At 42.2% G+C, this 20,299-nt stretch overlaps 1 protein-coding gene across 2 annotated transcripts in view; it reads left to right on the top strand.

Moving 5' to 3' along the window:
• Positions 1 to 19,222, top strand: part of LOC123754124 (uncharacterized) — a 33,765-nt gene extending 14,543 nt beyond the window's left edge. For both annotated transcript variants that reach the window (XM_045736322.2, XM_069308682.1), the window contains exon 3: positions 11,303 to 19,222. In XM_045736322.2, coding sequence (XP_045592278.2) covers positions 11,303 to 11,874 — 572 coding nt within the window. In that variant the 3' untranslated portion in view covers positions 11,875 to 19,222. The remainder of the gene's footprint in view (positions 1 to 11,302) is intronic.
• The last annotated feature ends 1,077 nt before the right edge of the window (positions 19,223 to 20,299 follow it).

Genomic DNA, 20,299 nt, shown 5'->3' with positions numbered 1-20,299 from the left:
ACTGTGCAGACCGCAGGTTCATTCTGGACTTGTCCCGTCTGAACCTGTGGGTTTATTGCCCCTCCTTTCGGATGACTACGCTGTCCCAGGCCCATCTTCTTTTGGAGCTGGGCTCTTGGATGGTGTCCCTGGACCTCTGGGATGTGCATTGGCACATTCCAATTCATCCGGGGTGTAAGGACTGGCTCGGTTTTGTTGTGGGGCATCGGGGTTATGGCCTTCATTGCCTTCCTTTCTGCTTAAATCTGGCATCTCACATTTTCACACGCCTTACCTGGGTTGTGGTGGCCCGTCTGCATCTTTTAGGGGTTCGAGTTCTGGCCTGTCTCAACGACCAGCTGGTCGTTGAGACAGGCTGGTGTGGGCTTCCAGTCGGTTCGCATGTCTACTCGCCAGGGATTTGGTTCTTTCCCAGCTCATCGAGTTCGGGTTCCTGGTGAACTGTGGGACATCCCATCTAGTTCCCTCTCAGGTTCGGTCTTAGCTGGGTCTTGTGTGAGACTCTCGAACCACTTCCTTATCTCTCCCTCTGGAGGCTCTGCTTCAGCTGCAGTCCCGCCTGTGCCAGTTTCTGGGGGGCTCCCGGGTCATGCAGCGGTTGTTTGAGGGTTTGTGCGGGAGCCTGAACTTTGCCATGATAGTCTACCTGCCAGGTTGGGTGTGGCTTCGTCGGCTGTTCTGGTTCCTTCTGGGACATCCCTTCCGCTTCTCTCTCTCTCTCTCGATCGCTGGGTTCGGCCTCTAGGGGCCTTGCGTCTGTTGCTGCATTGCCAGCTTTCTCTTCAGGATTTTCGGGGATCTGTGCCTTGGCGCCTACCCGAGCCCTCGCTCATTGTGTTCACGGACGCATCCTCTCTTGACTGGGGCTTTGTGACCAGTGCTCACCAGGTTGGCCAGGGGCAACCTGGGGTCCGTCCTTTCATCGGGCCCACAGCACGGTGCGGGAATTCGCTATGGTGTAGATGTTGCTCGGAGGGTTCAGGTCACTCGAAGATCAACAATCAGGTTCCATTCGGACTGCTGCTCAGTGGTTCATTGCGTGAACTGCTGGGGGTTCAATGCAGTCCTTAGCTCTTTTGGACTGATCACTTCAGGTGACTCGTCTGCTGAGTTCTCGGGGTTTGGCTCTCCTGGCCGTTCACGCTCAGGGTGTTCAACGTCCTGGCGAACTGCCTCTCTCGGTTCATTCCCCTGTCCACGGAATGGATGGTCAATGCCAACTCGTTCAGTTGGCTCTGCCGAACGTAGGGGCCTCTAAAGGTAGACCTCTTCGTGTTGGCATTGTTGAAGCATCTCCCATTGTATGTGGCGCCCTTCCCCGATTGCGAGGCCGTCTTGGTCGATGCCTTCAGGCAGGACTGGTCGATGTGTAGTTACCTGTACCTCTGTACCCCGGTTCAACTGTTGCTCCAGGTCCTAGCTCGCTGGAGACTTACCAAGGGAGAGTTGTCCTTCTGGCCCCATGGTAGCCGGCCCAGCCTTGGTTTCAGGTGCTGCTTGGTCGGAGTCCGAACCTGAGGGTCTTCCTGCGGCTCCCCCCTCTTTCAGCAGATCGGTCCGGTCCGTTACGTGACTGGTTCGATCTTCTCCTCGAGTCTTTGCGTCTGGTCTTCTGACTCAAGTCTATCAGCACTTGTATGGTGAGCAGGTGGCTTCATTGCTGGTGTCCCACCTGCATACTTCCTCTCAGCTGCAGTATGAAGTTTCCTGGCGGTCCTTCCATTATTTCTTATCCTTTTGTAGATTAATTTCTGTCTCTGGGTTGTCTTGTCCTTCCTTTCGTGGTTGTTCCAGGACTGTCATCTTATGCCGAATACTGTTGCCTCGTATCGTGCGGTGCTGGCGGAGCCACTGCAGGTTGTATTTAGTGTTGATGTTATTTCTGCTCCATTCCGGAAGCTGTCTCATCCGTTGTTTCACCTCCGGCCTGCTCATGCTCCACCTGAGGCGTCCTGGTTGTTAAACCGGGTGCTCTCGTTTCTCTCTCTTCCTCAGTTTGTCCTGGCCCCTTAGGTTCAGGATTGTTTTTCTAAGGCTCTTTTTTTTTCTGTTGGCATTGGCCTCTGGGGTCGGGGAGCTTCATGCTCTCCTCTGGTACACGGGTTTCTACTCTTTTGGTCCTGGTGGTAGCTTTGTTCGTATGCAGCAGTCTCCTTCTTTTCTGGCGAAGAATGAGTCTGCCACTTTCTGGAGGGGTCCTTGGGTTGTTGATGCTTGGTTGGTCAGGCCGGGGGTGCATCATGCGTTGTTTCCAGTTGCGGCTCTTTGCCGTTATCTGCGCGCCATGGTTTCTGTGGCTGGGGGCGCGCTTTAGGTTGACCCGGTTTCCCTTCTTCCCTGTTCCAAGGCACAGGTCCGTGTTAAAAAGTAGGGAAAAACAATTGTCTTTAGACAGATTTTTAGTAAGACAAGCAAGCAGTGAGCCACAACCAGGTCCTAGTGGTATGTCTGCAAAATGTAGGAGAGAGAGTACCCGAGAGAAGTCATCAGTGTCTGATGTTATACTGGAAGGGGCTCCTCTTTCAAACAGTAACTCCTCTCTTCCTCCCCCTCCTCACCTTTTTCCATACACCAACAAGAGTCCTCGATAAAGGTAAGAGAAACATACGTACAGTACTGTAGTGTAGTTAGAAAAAAAAATTGTATTCAGTATAAAATGTATTTTTAAGTTAATATTTTTTGGAGTGTGAAACGGATTAATTCAATTCCCATTATTTCTAATGGGAAAATTCGTTTCGACTTACGATGACTTACGACCCGATTCGGGTAACGGATTAAAATCGTAAGTCGAGCTCCCACTGCACAAGTGTTTTTGCTGTTATTACGCTGTATACATACATTATATACATCTATCTATATTTTTATAAACCATAACAAACCATTATGTAATTCTGGTGTAATTACCTAAGTGTAGTTACAGGATGAGAGCTACGCTCGTAGTGTCCCGTCTTCCCAGCACTCTTTGTCATATAACGCTTTGAAACTACTGACGGTCTTGGCCTCCACCACCTTCTCACTTAACTTGTTCCAACCGTCTACCACTCTATTTGCGAAGGTGAATTTTCTTATATTTCTTCGGCATCTGTGTTTAGCTAGTTTAAATCTATGACCTCTTGTTCTTGAAGTGCCAGGTCTCAGGAAATCTTCCCTGTCGATTTTATCAATTCCTGTTACTATTTTGTATGTAGTGATCATATCACCTCTTTTTCTTCTGTCTTCTAGTTTTGGCATGTTTAATGCATCTAACCTCTCCTCGTAGCTCTTACCCTTCAGTTCTGGGAGCCACTTAGTAGCATGTCTTTGCACCTTTTCCAGTTTGTTGATGTGCTTCTTAAGATATGGGCACCACACAACAGCTGCATATTCTAGCTTTGGCCTAACAAAAGTCATGAACAATTTCTTTAGTATATCGCCATCCATGTATTTAAATGCAATTCTGAAGTTAGAAAGCATAGCATAGGCTCCTTGCACAATATTCTTTATGTGGTCCTCAGGTGATAGTTTTCTATCTAGAACCACCCCTAGATCTCTTTCTTTATCAGAATTCTTTAAAGATTTCTCACATAATATATAGGTTGTGTGGGGTCTATGTTCTCCTATTCCACATTCCATAACATGACATTTATTAACATTAAATTCCATTTGCCAAGTGGTGCTCCATCTACTTATTTTGTCAAGGTCTTCTTGAAGGGCATGACAATCATGTAAATTTCTTATCCTTCCTATTATCTTAGCATCATCAGCAAACATGTTCATATAATTCTGTATACCAACTGGTAGATCATTTATGTACACAATAAACATCACTGGTGCAAGAACTGAACCCTGTGGTACTCCACTTGTGACATTTCTCCATTCCGATACATTGCCTCTGATTTCTGCCCTCATTTTTCTATCAGTCAGAAAATTTTTCATCCATGATAGAAGCTTACCTGTCACCCCTCCAATATTTTCCAGTTTCCAGAACAACCTCTTATGTGGAACTCTGTCGAAAGCCTTTTTTTAGGTCCAGATAGATGCAGTCAACCCAACCATCTCTTTCCTGTAATATCTCTGTGGCTCGATCATAGAAACTGAGTAAATTCGATACACAGGATCTTCCAGATCGAAAACCATACTGTCTGTCTGATATTATATCATTTCTCTCTAGGTGTTCTACCAATTTAGTTTTGATTAGTTTTTCCAATACTTTCACTATTACACTTGTCAATGATACAGGTCTATAATTGAGGGGCTCTTCCCTGCTGCCACTTTTGTAGATTGGAACTATGTTAGCCTGTTTCCACACGTCTGCTACGATTCCTGTACACAGGGATGCCTGAAAGATCAGGTGAAGTGGAATGCTGAGCTCAGATGCACATTCTCTCAGAACCCATGGTGAAACGCCATCTGGGCCAGCTGCTTTGTTCTTACCGAGCTCCTTGAGCATTTTTTCCACTTCGTCTCTAGACACCTCTATGTGCTCTATGTTGTTCTCTGGAATTCTTATTGTATCTGGTTCCCTAAAGATTTCATTTTGTACACACACACTTTGGAACTTTTCGTTTAGTGTTTCACACATTTCCTTTTCATCTTCCGTGAATCTATTTCCCATTTTCAACCTCTGAATATTATCCTTTACCTGCAATTTGTTGTTTATGAATTTATAGAATAGACCTGGTTCTGTTTTACATTTGTCTGCAATCCCTTTTTCAAAATTTCTTTCTGCCTCTCTCCTCACTGCCGTGTAGTTGTTTCTCGCATCTTTGTATCGCTGGTATGTTTGGGGGTTCGGCCTCTTCCTGTATTGATTCCATTTTTGTGTCTTTTGGTCTCTAGCCCTCTCGCAATTTCTATTGAACCAATCCTGTTTCCTAGTTCAGCATCTCTGTTTTGGTATAAATTTTTTTGTGCCTTTATCATATATTTCACAAAACTTGACATACATCTCATTCACTTCCTTGCCTAGCATCAAGTCTGTCCAATTATACTCACTAAAAAAATTTCTAAGGTCACCATAATGTCCTCTCCTGAAGTCTGGTTTTTCAACTGCTTCAACCTCCTTATTTTCTTCCAGCTTATAACGCATTGCATACTTTATTCCCAAAAAGACATGTGTGTGTGGTGATGAAATCTTAGTTCAGTATGGAGGTACAGTACACACTACGACCTGCTGACTCAAGCAGCTGACATCACCTGATGAAGAAAAATACTCATAAATACACAACATACATAGCTATTATCACTTTGAACACTGTTATTATTATCAGAGTCCTGTCAATAAATTATGAATATGAATAATTTTCCACAAGATTATTTTCTAAAGGAACATGGGGTCACGTTGCATGATGTGTATATTCACAAACCTCTGCTGTGTACTGTGAATGTCTGCCTCCTACTGTGAACATCATAATTAACATTGTGTTCAGTGATATTTGAATCGTGTACATAATTATTATTACACTCGGGATCATCTATGACACTATCAACACAAAATAATTGCAGTTACTTGTTGTGCTCTGGCCACGACTTGTGCAGCTGTGATGTGAGCTGGAGCTGCATATGCCAGCCATGGTTGCTCTGGCATTACTGAGGCTCTCACAACCAGGAAGGATGCAGACGATTATTTTTTTCAAGATGTCCTCTGTTTACTAGTCCTGAGTAACAGGATGTGAGCCCTGTGCACCCACAGGAGTTTTGAATATTTTGATATACTAACATTCATAATATGTTAGGTGGTGCACCACCACCACCCCCATAATATGTTGGGAAGCACAGTGTAGTGGTTTGGGTTACCGGGAACCAGCACCAGAATGTCGCCCCCTTACAGAGATGCAGAGAGCCGCTGACAACCTTACCAGAGTGAACCTCCAGAAAGTCAAAACACTGCTTTACAGACAACTGGAGATCTCAGGAAATGAAATCTAGATAAGTTGCCAAACAAATTACCACCATTGAGTCACATGGAACAAGAGATTTAGTCAAACAAGCTCAAGACTGGTTAGTATTGATTACCACAATTGGGCAGCCCAGACCTTTCTCTTAACCAACTTCCTAAATCAGTTCTGTTCCTGATGTTGGTGTCCTCACACCAACTTGTAGTGCTTAGTCAGGCCTGGCCCCAGGCTGGGCTTAGGGAGTAGAACTCCCAAAACCTTCTACTAATGGCTAATGTAGGTCCACTAATGTCCTAAAATAGCTAAAAATGTCCACTAATGGCGAAGACAGCTAATGTAGTCCCAGTATACAAAAAATGGGATAGGCAGGAGACCCTAAACTACAGGCCAGTGTCCTTTACTTGTATACCATTTTAGGTGATAGAGAAGATCGTGAGAAACAGGCTGGTTGCCCATGTGGAGAGAAGGGGCTTTCTTTCTCCGCAGCTTCCTCTCTCGTCGTTCCTTTCGGGTGAGGCTTGGTACCGCTCTCTCTGCCTCTTTTCAGCAGTATGAAGGTGTGCCCCAGGGTAGTGTTCTGAGCACTAGTCTTTTTCTGGTTGCCCTCAATGGTTTTCTTTCCTCTCTTCCTTCTGGCGTCTTCTCCACTCTCTATGTCGACGATCTAATCCTGCCAAACACACACCGAAACTACGACGTTGGTACAACGTTCAAACAAGTTTTAACACTTCCTAACCAGTTATAACAATCAATATAGCAAGTTGTAACAACGTTCTAATACGTCATAAACACGTTAAGCCAAGATGTAACGACTTTATTACAAGTTGTAACAAGCAGAAAATAGAGACAGTTTCGGTTTGTGTTTCCAGGGCTTACCATTTGCTGTCGGGGTGATGATTCAGCTCTCCTTCAACGCCGACTTCAATTTGTGATTGATGCTGTGTTGTCTTGGGCCACCGATCATGGTTTCAGGTTCTCTACGTGTAAGACATGTGCTATGACTTTTACTTGGAAGCATGTCCTTCTTCGTCCTTCTTTGTTGCTTTATGGTCACCCCATTGTGTACAAGGATTCCGCTAAGCTTTTGGGGTTGATTTTTGACACTCGTATGTCTTGGTCGCCCCATATCTCTTACCTCTGAGTTGAATGTTCTAAGACTCTTACCCTCCTTCAGGTGTTGTCCCAAACTTCTTGGGGAGCGGATAGGCACACACTCCTCGCTTTACATTCCTCTCTCATCCTGTCTAAACTCGATTATGGTTGCCCTGCTTACTGGTCTGCTTCTCCTACTCTTCGCCGTCTTGATCCTTTGCACCATAGTGGGTTGCGCCTCAGTTCTGGTGCCTTTTGTTCAACTCCCGTCCTCGGCTTGTATGTTGACACTGGCTTCCTATCTCTCCAGGACCGCCGTGATGGCTACTGTCTTCGCTATCTTGCGTGGTCCTTACAACATCCTTCCTCTCGCCTCTGTCGTGCTTTAACTTTTACCCCTCCTGCGGCTCCTGTTCCTCTTCACCACCTCCCTCTTTCTGTCTGGTTATCTCGCTTACAGGATTCTCTTACAGTTTGTATTTCTAATATTTCTCCTCGTGTCGTTCCTTCTTTGCCCCCGTGGAGAGTCCCCCTTCTGTAGTTTTGTACATCCTTAACCTGCATCACTAAAGCTTTTACCCCTCCTATGGTTCTGAAACGCCTTTTCCTTGAGCACTTTTCTTCACACTCCCGCTCCGTTTCCATCTTCACCAATGGGTCTAAGTCTGCGGATGGTGTAGACTACTCTGTTGTTTTTCCTGACAGAGTTTATATGTGTCGCTTACCTCCGGAGACTAGCATCTCACAGCGGATCTTTATGCTATTCTCTATGCTCTTCGTTTCCTGCCTTCTCGTTGTCAATCTTCCTTTGAAGTTTTAGTTAACTCTCGTAGTGCCCTCATGGCTCTCGGGTCCTTTAATCCTGTTCATCCAGTGGTTGTCGAGATACAGCATTGGCTGTTTCTTATTCACAGTAAATTTAAGTCGATTGAGTTTTGCTGGGTTCCCAGCCATATTGGTGTCTCTTTAAATGAGCATGGGGATGCTGCCGCTAGGGAAGCTGTCTGCTCTTGTCCCATCTCTCGTAAAATTACAGTGGCACCTTGACTTACGATTGCCCCGACTTACGATAATTTTGAGTTATGATGTAAATTTGATAAAAAAATGTGACTCGACTTACAATAGTGTTGTTGACTAACGATATTTGTTGGTACACGTTTGGGTTGACCGAGCGCGTGGTTCCTGGTCACACGGGCCAACCTCCCACAGTTTACTAGAGCTGCCCGCTTAGTGATGATCACGCCTATAAGAAATTCCGTTTTTGTAGTGATTTTTTGCTTTTTGAACTTAAAACTGATTATTATATATAATGCCATGGGGTCCCAAAAAAGTCAGTGGTAAGGTTCAACATATGAAAAGACATGTAAGAATGACCATAGAAGAAAAACAAGAGGTCATATGTAAGCATGAAAATGGTACTAGTGTTGTTGAACTAGCTTGGCAGTACAATAAATCTTCAGAGAAGGCGGCGGCGGCATTAGAGGATGTTCCTTCCTAAGTATTAAGAAAATGTGTGCAGTATGGGAAGGACTGTAAAGTTTTGCTGAAAAGAATCGCCCAGATAAAGCTGTAACAGGCCGTTGCATTGATCTTTTTAATGACAATGTGATGCCTCACTACAGACAAGTGTTGGAAAGAAGGGAAAACAATCTTCAATGGAACGATTTCTAGTGAGAAAATAAAGCAGAGAGCCAGAAGCAGGTCCTAGTGGTATGCAGGCAAAACGTGGCAGAGTGTGTACCCCCAGAGAAGTCATCACTGCCTGATGTTATAATGGAAGGGGACGCCCCTTCCAAACAGTAACACCTCTCCTCTCCCCCCCCCCCCCCCCCTCCTCACCATCTTCCATATGCCATGAAGAGTCCTCCATAAAGGTAAGATAAACATATGTATTGTATTGTAATTAGAGAAAAAAATTGTATTCAGTATAAAATGTATTTGTAAGTTAATATTTTGGAGGGTGGGGTATGGATTAATTCAATTCCCTTTATTTCTTATCGTAAAAATCGATTCGACTTACGATCCCTCTCTGGGAACGGATTACCATCGTAAATCGAGGCCCCACTGTATTCCTTATTCTGACTTTTACCCAGTTATTCATTTCTCCACCCTTACCCATTGTTGGTCTTCTGCTACTGGTAACAAACTGCGTACTCTTAAGAGTTGCGTGTCCTCATGGCTGTCCTCCTATCACCATAACCGGCGATGGGAAACGACTCTGGCGAGGTTACGTATTGGCCATACTCGCTTAACTCTGGTCACTTAATGGAGCGCCACCCTGCTCCTTATTGTCCAAATTGCATTGTTCCTCTTACGGTCGTGCATATCCTTGTTGGATGTCCTGACTTCCGGGATGAGCGTGTGTCACGTTTTCCAACCCTCCCCCGCGGTCGCTTGTCCCTCGATAGATTTCTTGGTGAATCGTATACTTTTGATATCGTTCGCCATATGCGTTTCTGTTCTCGTATTGGCATCCTTGGTGATATTTAGCGCCCTCTGATTTTTCCGCACATTTGATGGTGTTACATAGCCTTCCCGATTAGGTGCTTTCTTTTGATAATTACTTTGCTATGAATAACTTTCAACACTGCCAGGTGCAATAAATAAAAAAATTCAAAAAATAATTTTGTCTTATAGAAGTGTTCATTTGTGTTCCCTTATCACTGGAAAAAATAATACAAAAATCATAGGTGACATATTTTGGCCGCAATAGGGCGGGGAAGTCTGGCAAAATTGAGGTGTTGACAGAGCAGTCGTCAGAGGCGGTCAATGCAAAAACTACCACTTACCCCAAGGCAAACAAGGAAGGAATCCCCCAAACACTCGGGGCAGTCAATTGCCAAGCAGCGAAAGACCAACAGAGGTAGACCCAAGGTGACTTGTGGAAGGCAACCCCAAGCCCCGAGGGCGGTACTTACAGGGCACTTAGGGAAGTTAGCCCTAAGCGCATGCAGCCCAAGTACCCTGGAATATTTCTCCCAGCTTGCACACCACTGAAGAGAAGTACAGAACCCAGGCACAGCACAAGGAGAATCTGGAGCTGGAGCCACAATGACTAAGCCTTATCCCATCAGCCGAGGAACTGGAGGTGTGGATTGCCGGCACGGGGACCTAGAGCTATCCCTTCCCCCTCCTGGGGAGAGGGGAGCTGCACAGACATGCGGCGCCGCTTGTGTGACATCATGCTTGTTTGCTCATTTTCCCTCGGAGGAGTTCTGTCCACTTGTTTCGTTGGTTTCACCAGAATAGGGGTTTGTCTTGAGGCACTTATCTTTCTGGGTGCCTGTCCCAGTCGATGGCAGATATAGAATGCTCCAAAATCACATGTGCATTTCTATAAGCAATTGCTCCTCGTGCCTTTCTGAAGGGGCCAGGTTCTGGCCGTGGTCCCCGATAGGCCTAGAACTCCACTTACATCGACTGATGCCAAAAGTTAGGACTATCCCTATCAGCCTAGATAGCTCTGGGAAGCTTCCGGAACTCGCCCAAAAAATGGCGTTTCATTACAATCAGCGCTGGTTTTTTGCTTATCTGTGGGTAGTTAGCTTCAGGGAGCCAACAAAGCTCTCTTCAGAAAACCAGCGTTGAATGTATTGAAATGGCATTTTCTGCGTGAGCCCCGGAAGCTCCGTGACACCCTCACTCCGGTCAGCGGTTTTCCATCATTCTACGAACTGAGGGTGGTGCGACTTGCTCTCCTGAGCAGGGGAGGGTGAGCGTGCAGGCTAGTTGGAAGATGTGTTGCTTGTTTCCTCGTTTGCTATTGGGGGGAGTTCTGTGGTTCTGTTTGGACATAGGTTGCAGTTTTAACCAGTAAGAGGTTTGTAATGGTTCACTAACCTTTCTGGAGGTATCCCTGGTTGATGGCAGACATGACAAATTCTAAATATAGAGCTCATATGGCCATTGCTCCCTTTTCCTCTGAGGGGGGCCAGGTTCTCGCTTGTGGCCCCCCGGTAGGTACTCAAACTCCAAGGACTGATGGCACCAAACTAATATGGCACATGTCAGTTTGATAGCTTCAGGGAGCCTACGGGGCTTACCCAGAAAATGGCATTTCATTACATTCAAAGTTGGTTTTATGCACCATAATGAACCACTAAGCAGTTCTGGTGGGTGTGGTAATCTCAAAATCGAAAGACAACATAGTGCCACACACACACTAGTCAATTGCAGACAGCACATGACACAGCAAAATGACTTCATTATGGTATTCACATTGATAACTAATACAGCACTTGGATTAAGTAAATTTAAATTGTATACCTGTATTGTTTTTGTATTACAGTATAAAATTTTATACCCTAATGTGAAATGCATTTTTTATATTCTAGATTATCAGAAGAGTAAGCAGCTATCACGCCTTTTAATGCTAAACGAGTGCCTTAAAGTGGAAGCTCCTGGATTAACTGCAGTAATACCAAACATTTCTAAAAATAATTTGCCCATAAGGACTCTGACAGATGAGACTCACCATAGGCCATCTCTTGCCATGTTAATGAAAGGTGCCGTATTTATTAATCAAATAGTTGGTGTACCTGTTCTGAAACTGAAGTTTCCTATTACACACATAAACTATGCAAGTCTGGTATATGATAATAGTGAAATGAAATATCAAGATTGCCTCGTATTACCAGACACCACTAACCGAGACCATGTATTACACCAACTTAATGCAATTAAGGAATATTCCATTAAACGACCTATAGCTATTGAACTCCTGGATCCCCATTCCACTTTGTCTACCTCACAGCCTGTTGGGATAGTGAAAATGAAAATACGACTACTGACTCAGTGTGGCTGGGAAGTGAAGAAAATTAATTCAGCAGATGTAGAAAACTGTCAAGGTGATGTCCAAGCACTTGCAGCCTTGATACTGGATGAGTTGACTAAGGAAGCTGTGTAATTGACTTGAAGAAATTTAGATAAAGCTACATTTATCTTAGCTTAAACTTTATCAATAGGCTGAAGAATTAGAACAGAAGTGATCACTGACATTCTTATGCAGTTTATTTGAGTGCAGAGTTTTATATTAAGTGTTACAATTCAGATAGTCAGAAGGCGACTGAGGGCCTTCTTCATCTCCCACTCCCCACTGACATCTTCCGCTCCCCACTGACATCTTCCGCTCCCCAATGACATCTCCCACTCCCCACTGACATCTTCCGCTCCCCACTGACATCTTCCGCTCCCCACTGACATCTTCCGCTCCCCACTGACATCTTCCGCTCCCCACTGACATCTCCCACTCCCCACTGACATCTTCCGCTCCCCACTGACATCTTCTGCGAACTCATCAGACTGTGTTGAATATAACTCCTTCTCTTTCAATGGTAAATACTTCTCTCAAACTTTCGGTGTTGCTAAACTAGGTATGGTTTACCTAGTTTACTCCCCCCCCCCCCCCCCTCTGTTCTTGCCAATCTCTGGAATACTTCGAAACCGTATTTCTGCCTTCTGTGTACACCATACAGAACTTATCCCTCTCACTGGGACAAGTGAGAGGGACTTCCCTTCACTATGTTGATGACATTTTTGCTTTATGGCTTCATGACCTTAATCTTTTCCAGCCTTTCCTCGCCTCTCTTAACAATCTGGCTCCTTCCATCCATTTCAAAGTTGAATGGGAATCTAATTCCCTCCTTCCTTTTCTTGACGTTCAGGGTCACAGCTGTGTCGGGGTTCTTTTTCTCTGTCTGCCGCAAACCCATGCATAGTGGCATGTACATTCACTTCTTTTCCTACCATCCTACTTCTTTTAAGAAAAGTGTCCTCGTCTCTCTCTTCCTCCGCGCTCTACGCATCAGCGACCCTCAGTTTCTTGATTCTGAAATTTCCTTTATTTACAAATCTTTCTCTCACCTTAGTTACCCCTCACATTTTTTTCAACTGTGCATATTCTAAAGCTAAACTAAATTCCTTTCATTCTATACCTGCTTCCAACACAACTAGCACTGTGCTTTGCCTTCCCTTCATATCTGAACTCAAAAATCTTACTAATACCGTATTCTTGGTGAATCGGATACTTTTGATATCGTTCACCTTATGCGTTTCTGTTCTCGTATTGGCGTTCTTGGTGATATTTAGCGCCCTCTGATTATTTCGCACTTTGATGGTGCTACATAGCCGTCCCAGTTTGGTGCCTTCCTTTGATAATTACCTTGCCTTACTAATACCCTTTATGCTCTTAAATCTCGCCTTTCGACAAACTAACACTCTTCGTACTAATTTGGTTCACACTTCTGCTTCTAATTCTGCCAGTGTCTACCCTATTTCTTGTTCGTCTTATTTTCCCCAATACTTTGAGGAAACTGGCCGTACACTAAATGACAGACTTAAGGAACACAAAAAGAAGTGTTAAGTCTGCAGACACAAACAATGCTCTCTTCTGTCATGTTAGGGATTCTGATCATTCTATTGATTGGTCTTCTGAAATAATCTTTCCTGCTTCTACTCTTCACAGACGCTATCTTATTGAATCGGCTTTGATATACAACCTACCCAACATGAACCTTAGTCCTGGTTTTGTTGCTGCCAGTTGCTGCTAGTTGACTCTTCCCTTTCACAGTACATACCTAAATGTTCTAAACTTTCTAAAACGTGACCTAACATAAGCCTACCCATCCTTTTTCTCTTTGTTTTCTTTCTTTCTCTTTTTTCTTACATTCCCATTCTTACTCCTATTTTTACCCCCTTACACCCTTTATTTCACCTATCCCTTCCGTACTTTTTGCCGTGCAAAAAGTACGGAAGGGATAGGTGAAATTTCCGTACCTTTTCCGGGATAGGTGAACTTTTTTCCGTACCTTTCTCTAAAGTTTCCTCCTCCTCACCTCTCTCGTGCCTTACTTATATTCTAAACTTTTCTAAACTACCCATCTTCTCCTTCCCTCTTCTCATCACAGTTGACTTGATAATGGTCCAGGATGGACCAACACGTCGTCGTCTTTTCATCTTCCAGTGTGTGGTTAGGTCAACATTCTTCAGCCACGTTATTGTGACTCATCGTGTGCAATCCAGATAATTATAAATTAATCACTATGAAATAGAATTTTTCAGTGCCATATAATAAATAAAAACTACACATACTGACTTTTGCAGTTAAAATATGACAGGGTTTAGAATGTATAGACGTTTGATAAATCTGTTTGAAATGTTATGTAATTTCGGGGCCATATTACGAAAATATGCAATAAATGAAAACTGGTTCGATTTCAATCAAACTTTTTTTACTAGTTGTATATGAAATTGGGTTCAACTGGTCGAAGTCTCAGCATCATAGCATAAATAGGAAGGGAAAAAAAATATTAAATTATGTGTCAAAAAATTTCCAAAATGGTAAAAAATTAACATCAAACACAAGTGTCAACTGAAATCATGTCTATGACTCCAAGCTATCACAATAGCATACAGTATAATAAAGTATTTTAATATTTAGTTTTATGCAAAAAAATTAATTAAAAAAAATATTTAGGTCTTTTCTTGAATTTTTTCTCAAATTTTTATCGCCGATTTGCATGAAACTTGTACACCTTACAGAACGTAAGCCTATCTGTAAGGGTGCAAATTTTGGAGGAAATTGGTTGATGTCAACCTCAACCACAGGTGGCAGAATCTTTGACTATATTTATTGTCAAGTAACATAAAATTGACACTCCTCTTTCATTTTTATTCAATTTACATGAAATTTACACCTTATATGTAGAGTGAACGTCTCAATAATCTCTATAAAACACTTTATTCCTAAGTTCATTTATTAATTTTATAAATATTTGCAAACATGATATATTGGAAGTAATTTTGGGGGAACTTTGACTATTTGTATTAGTAAAACTAAACATATTTTGGATAATCCCCCCTTATATAAATCCTTTAATATATGCTAATGTGATAGATGAGTGTCAGAAATGATTTCATTTGAAACTTGTGGTTGTAATGAATTATAGAAAATGTGTAAAATTCACAGAAAAACAAATCCTCCCTTTCTATTTAGGGTGCAATACTGAAATGTAGAGCAATTGCAGTCCTTTTAATATACAACTAGTAAAAAAAGTTTGAAATTGAACAACTTTTAATTTACTGTAATCCGGCTCCTTAAGAGATGTATAAAATTATATTAAATAATACTGATGCTACTTCATTTTCATAAGTAAATCCTTGTAAGGAATTTTCTGGCGGAGCCTCTGGTAGCTCTCTAAAGCTATCTCACTTATGTTAAGGTACAGGGCAGAATGCTGAACACAAGGTGGGATGAACAAGGGGAACACATCTGGGAGGTGAAATCCTGCAAGAGTCAAATAGAGAGAAAGATCTGGGGTTTGATACCACACCGAACCTGTCCCCAGAAGCCCACATCAAAAGGATATCATTAGCGGCATATGCTACATTGGCCAACATAAGAACTGCCTTTAGAAACTTGTGTAAGGAATTGTTCAGGACTTTGTATACCACCTGTGTCAGACCAATCTTGGTGTGTGCAGCTCCAGCCTGGAGTCCATACCTAGTTTAGCACAAGACAAAGAGAAGATTCAGAGGTATGCCACCAGACTAGTCCCAGAACTTAAGAGGTATGAGCTACGAGGAAAGGCTAAGGGAGCTAAACCTCGTCCCTGGAAACCAGAACAATAAGGAGAGACATAATAACCACCTACAAAATTCTCAGGGGAATTAGCAGGGTAGACAAAGACAAACTCTTTAGCCCTTTAACAGCGCAACACGCCTGCAGGCCCATGTCTGGGGTGCGCTACACACCTCCGGGTATTTGTATTCCTCACGTTCCATTCAAAACTCCTGCGGCTACATGGGGTTCACATCAGCTTCCTCAGGGCTCTTGTAAACAGACGCCATCTTTAAAAAAATCGTGGTCCACATTCCCGGGTGAGAGAGCCTCAGTAGTGAGTGAGCAACCAAGGCTGGCGTTCGCAGCATGATCGCACAGCACTACTGTTCAGGTGTGACCACAGCATCGCCTAATAATGTCAAAATATACTGTTATAACCTGTATTATTTAGCCATGATAGTATTATAGAAGAGCCTGAGTGTGATAATGACTGGGTACAATGTTCAAATATCAGTGATTCAATGCTGTTCACGATGTTCACAGCGCTAGCCACAGCACCACAGCATTATTTCGTCCATCTAGGAATCTTCAAACGACTTCTTAGGTTCCTTTTCAAAATAAACTTCTGGTCAATTATTCATTTACAGGAATTAGTGACCAGGATTGTGGCTATAATTAGCATTGTGCGTAGTATTGTGGAAGGAAGAATTTTGGTGAGGAAGGGAGAGAATTGAGGTAGCTTCACTGTGCGTGGCAGCCACTCTTGTTTTCCTCACCATACTAGCTTCATGGTTCGCTATGGGGAACACATATGTACATGGGGTATATACAGTGTGTGTGTGTATAGTGTAATAACAGCATCAGGAGTATGTTGAGAGGAGCTATTTTGGTGAGAGAGGTGAAGTTGTAATCGTAGCGTCATATGCTGTGTGATTTCTCGTGCAGTGTATGGTGGCCACTGTACTCTTTGGACACAATACTGGCTTACTTGCATAGTTCTGGTAAATAAAACATGTAGATAGGTATATATAACATGTATAAATAGTGTAATAAAAACAATAACAGTATGGTGGGAGGAGCAATGTTGGCGAGTAAGATGTTGGAGGAGTGGATGGATTGTAAGAGATGTTGGATTGGACAAACCAATAATCCTGTCCAATAACGATGGTCTGCTTTCAGCCTCTGATACTGCTATTGAATTCAATAGGTTCTTCTCATCCATTGGGTCATCCCTTGCTAATGATATTCCATCTTCCAGTATTGATGTTCAGGACTATCTTACAGGTAACTACCCACAGTCTCTGTACCTAACGCCCGCTAATTCCACTGATGTAAATGAGGTAATCCTTTCCCTTAAGACCAAGTCTAGTTCCCTTGCGGAGATACCAACTCTAATCTACAAAAAAGCCTCCAGATCTTTAGCCCCTGCCGTTGCATTGCTCTACAAGAACTCTCTTGAACTCTAGACTTTTCCAGATATTCTAAAAAAAGCGAGAGTAACCCCAATCCATAAATGTGGTGATCTCACAGATGTCAACAACTTCAGACCTATATCAATTCTACCAAACTTGTTAAAAATATTTGAAAACTAATCTACAAGCAGCTTTACTCTTATCTAGCCAAACACAATATACTAAGCTCTTGTCAATATGGCTTCAGACCCAAAAAAAAGCACTAACGATGCACTTATTAGTATGATTAACTTGATACATGCAGCTCTTGATAAAAATGAGTTCCATGTTGGGTTATTTGTGGACCTACATAAGGCTTTTGACACTCAACCACCAAAACCTTTTTAAATTACATCATTATGGAGTCAGAGGTCACTCCCTGCAATAACTTCAGTCCTACCTTACTGACAGGCTCCAGTATGTTTCTGTGAATAATTCCATTTCTCCGACACTACCTATAAACATTGGTATTCCACAGGGCAGCATACTTGGCCCTCTCCTCTTTCTCATCTACATTAATGACCTTCCAAATGCCTCTCAACACCTCAAACCAATCTTATTTGCTGATGATACAACTTTCATTTTCTCCAGTCCTGACCCTCTTGCTCTAAATGTCAGTGAATACTGAACTAATTAAAGTCCATCTTTGGCTAACTGCCAACAAACTCACCCTTAACATTGACAAAACTTTCTATATTTTGTTTGGTAATAAATCCTTAAATGAAATTAATCTAAGAATAAACAATATACAAATCAGTAGTAAAGTTGATGGTAAATTCCTTGGTGTCCTCATCGATAACAAGATGAATTTCCAGGGACATATATTTTGCTAAATATAGCAAAAAAAAGTTTCTAAAACTGTTGGCGTTCTTTCTAAGATCAGATATTATGTTCCTCGGCCTGCCCTAGTGACGCTCTATTACTCTCTCATCTATCCTTATCTCAACTATGGTATTTGTGCTTGGGGTTCTACTACCCAAAATCATTTACGTCCTCTAATTACCCAACACAAAGCTGCTATTAGAACAATATCTAACTCTGGCCCCAGACAGCACTCGGTACCCTTACTTAAATCTCTGAACATGTTAGATATTAAGTCACTGCACATCCTCTCTTGTGTACTCTATATATTTAATCCTCTGAATTGTAATGTCAGTCCTGACCTTCAACGCTTCCTAGAAGGTTGTAACAGAACTCATGTGCACCACACCAGAAACAAATACCTATTTGATATTCCAAGAGTTAGACTTAATCAAACTAGGAATGTTCTACAAATTAAGGGACGCATTATGTGGAATGACCTTCCCAATTATGTCAAAGATTGTACCTCTCTCAACCAGTTTAAGATGAAAACTAAGCACTACCTAATTAACTCCATGTAACCTACCTTACTTCTAAATGTCAACCCATGTCTTACTATTAAAAAAAAAATGCTGTTGACCAACTTGTATATTGGTTATTTTCTACCATGTTCCTCCCTTTTTTTTATCTTTTATTGTTTTTTTTTCATTCAATACAATTTATACTTTAAGCTCAATTACTATTAAATTTTAGTCTAAGTGTTTTTTCCCCCACCTCTCCTTGCCCGAAACGTTATGCGTACTAGTGGCTCTAGGTATTGTATGTACTACCTCTATCTTTAAATCTAAAAGAATGTTTGTACTGTAACGCTGCAACTATGTATGTACTGTTCCTAAATAAATTATTATTATTATTAAGTTCTACTGAATTATTGTGATTTGTGTGTGTAATGATGTAGGGGCGAAGAGCGAGAACGGCCTAGTGACATAGCTCGAGTGCATGGGGGAGTTGTGTAAAACCCTGGTTTGTGTCTTGGAGAGGCTGCAGGATCCAGTAAGTTCAGTAGAACTTCGGTTTCAACTCTTTTACCATGTCGTAGCTCAGTTGATTAAGGCATCATCTGGGATGTTCTCGGACACAGGTTCGAATCCTCGTCACGGCCCTTGTGGATTTGTTCATTTGATGCATCACATTATTGTCATTTCTGTGTGTAATTGTATATTTGCTATTTTCTGCCATGTTCCCTTCCCCCCCTTTTATTTTTTTAAACACAATTTATACTTTAATCTCAATTAGTATTAGTCTAAGTGTTTTTTTGCCCAAAAACGCTTTGCGTAATAGTGGCTTTAGGCTTTGTATGTACTAGCTCTATCTATAAATCCATCAATGTTTGTATCTCACCTTGTATGTATATACTTTACCTGAATAAACATTTGATTTGATTTGATGATGTTTATTTACAAGAGATTATGTTTATTTACATAATTAAGAAAGTCTCTAAAACAGTTGGTATACTCTTTAAAATTAGATATTATGTACCTAACTCCGCTCTCATTTTACTATATTATACTCTAATCTATCCCTATCTTAATTATGGTATCTGTGCATGGGGGTCAACCACTGCAACCTACCTCAAGTCTATTATCACCCCAGCAAAAATCTGCTATTAGAATAATAACAAATTCTGCTTTCAGACAACACTCAGCCCCCTTGTTTAAATCCCTAAACATGCTAAACATAAACTCACTCTACACATTCTCTTGTGTCAATTACATTTACAAAACCCTATTCTTAAATGCAAACCCTGCTCTGAAACTCTCCCTGGACAGATGTAATAGGACCCATTATCACAACACCAGAAATAAATATATCTTTGATATCCCCAGAGTCAAACTTAATCTGTGTAAACACACTATGCAAATAAAGGGACCTAGTCTATGGAACTCACTTCCTAATGAATTGAAAAGCTGTCCAACTTTTGCGTTATTAAAAAACAAAACTAGAATCGGCTGAGAAGGGCCGATTCTTTAGAAACTAGAAGGGCCGAGAATCAGTGGTTCAAAAAGTTGTGCCTAGTCCTTGAGACTCAAAATACGATCATACAGTCTTCAAACTGAGAATCAAGCGAACCGTGCAAACCTTCATCAACAACAACAAGAAATAACCCTTCTCTGCGAGGACATTAGAAACTTTAAGGCAGGCCAAGATCAACTCCAGCATGACTAGAATGATCTCCGTAAGGATAACATACGTCTGAAAACTGATGAAGCCATAAAAAAACAAGAGGAAGCTCTAAACAAAATGACTGTACGTATCAGTACATTATCCGCCCAACATTTCATCTCCCAGGATGAACAAGATCAGCAAAAGTTGCTCAATTCAATTTCTTTATTATGCACCCCATACCCATCCCGTGGGCAGTGGTGTAAAAGATTACAGAGGCACATAATCGGTTCAGGAACTGAACCCTCTAGTTCGTTTAGCTAAGCAAATAAAAAATTTTTGACGCTAGTTACAAA

Source organism: Procambarus clarkii, chromosome 6, assembly GCF_040958095.1.
Source record: "Procambarus clarkii isolate CNS0578487 chromosome 6, FALCON_Pclarkii_2.0, whole genome shotgun sequence".
NCBI classification, from domain to species: domain Eukaryota; kingdom Metazoa; phylum Arthropoda; class Malacostraca; order Decapoda; family Cambaridae; genus Procambarus; species Procambarus clarkii.
The sequence above is the reverse complement of the archived record's forward strand: the minus strand, read 5'-3'. Positions and strand labels throughout refer to the sequence as shown.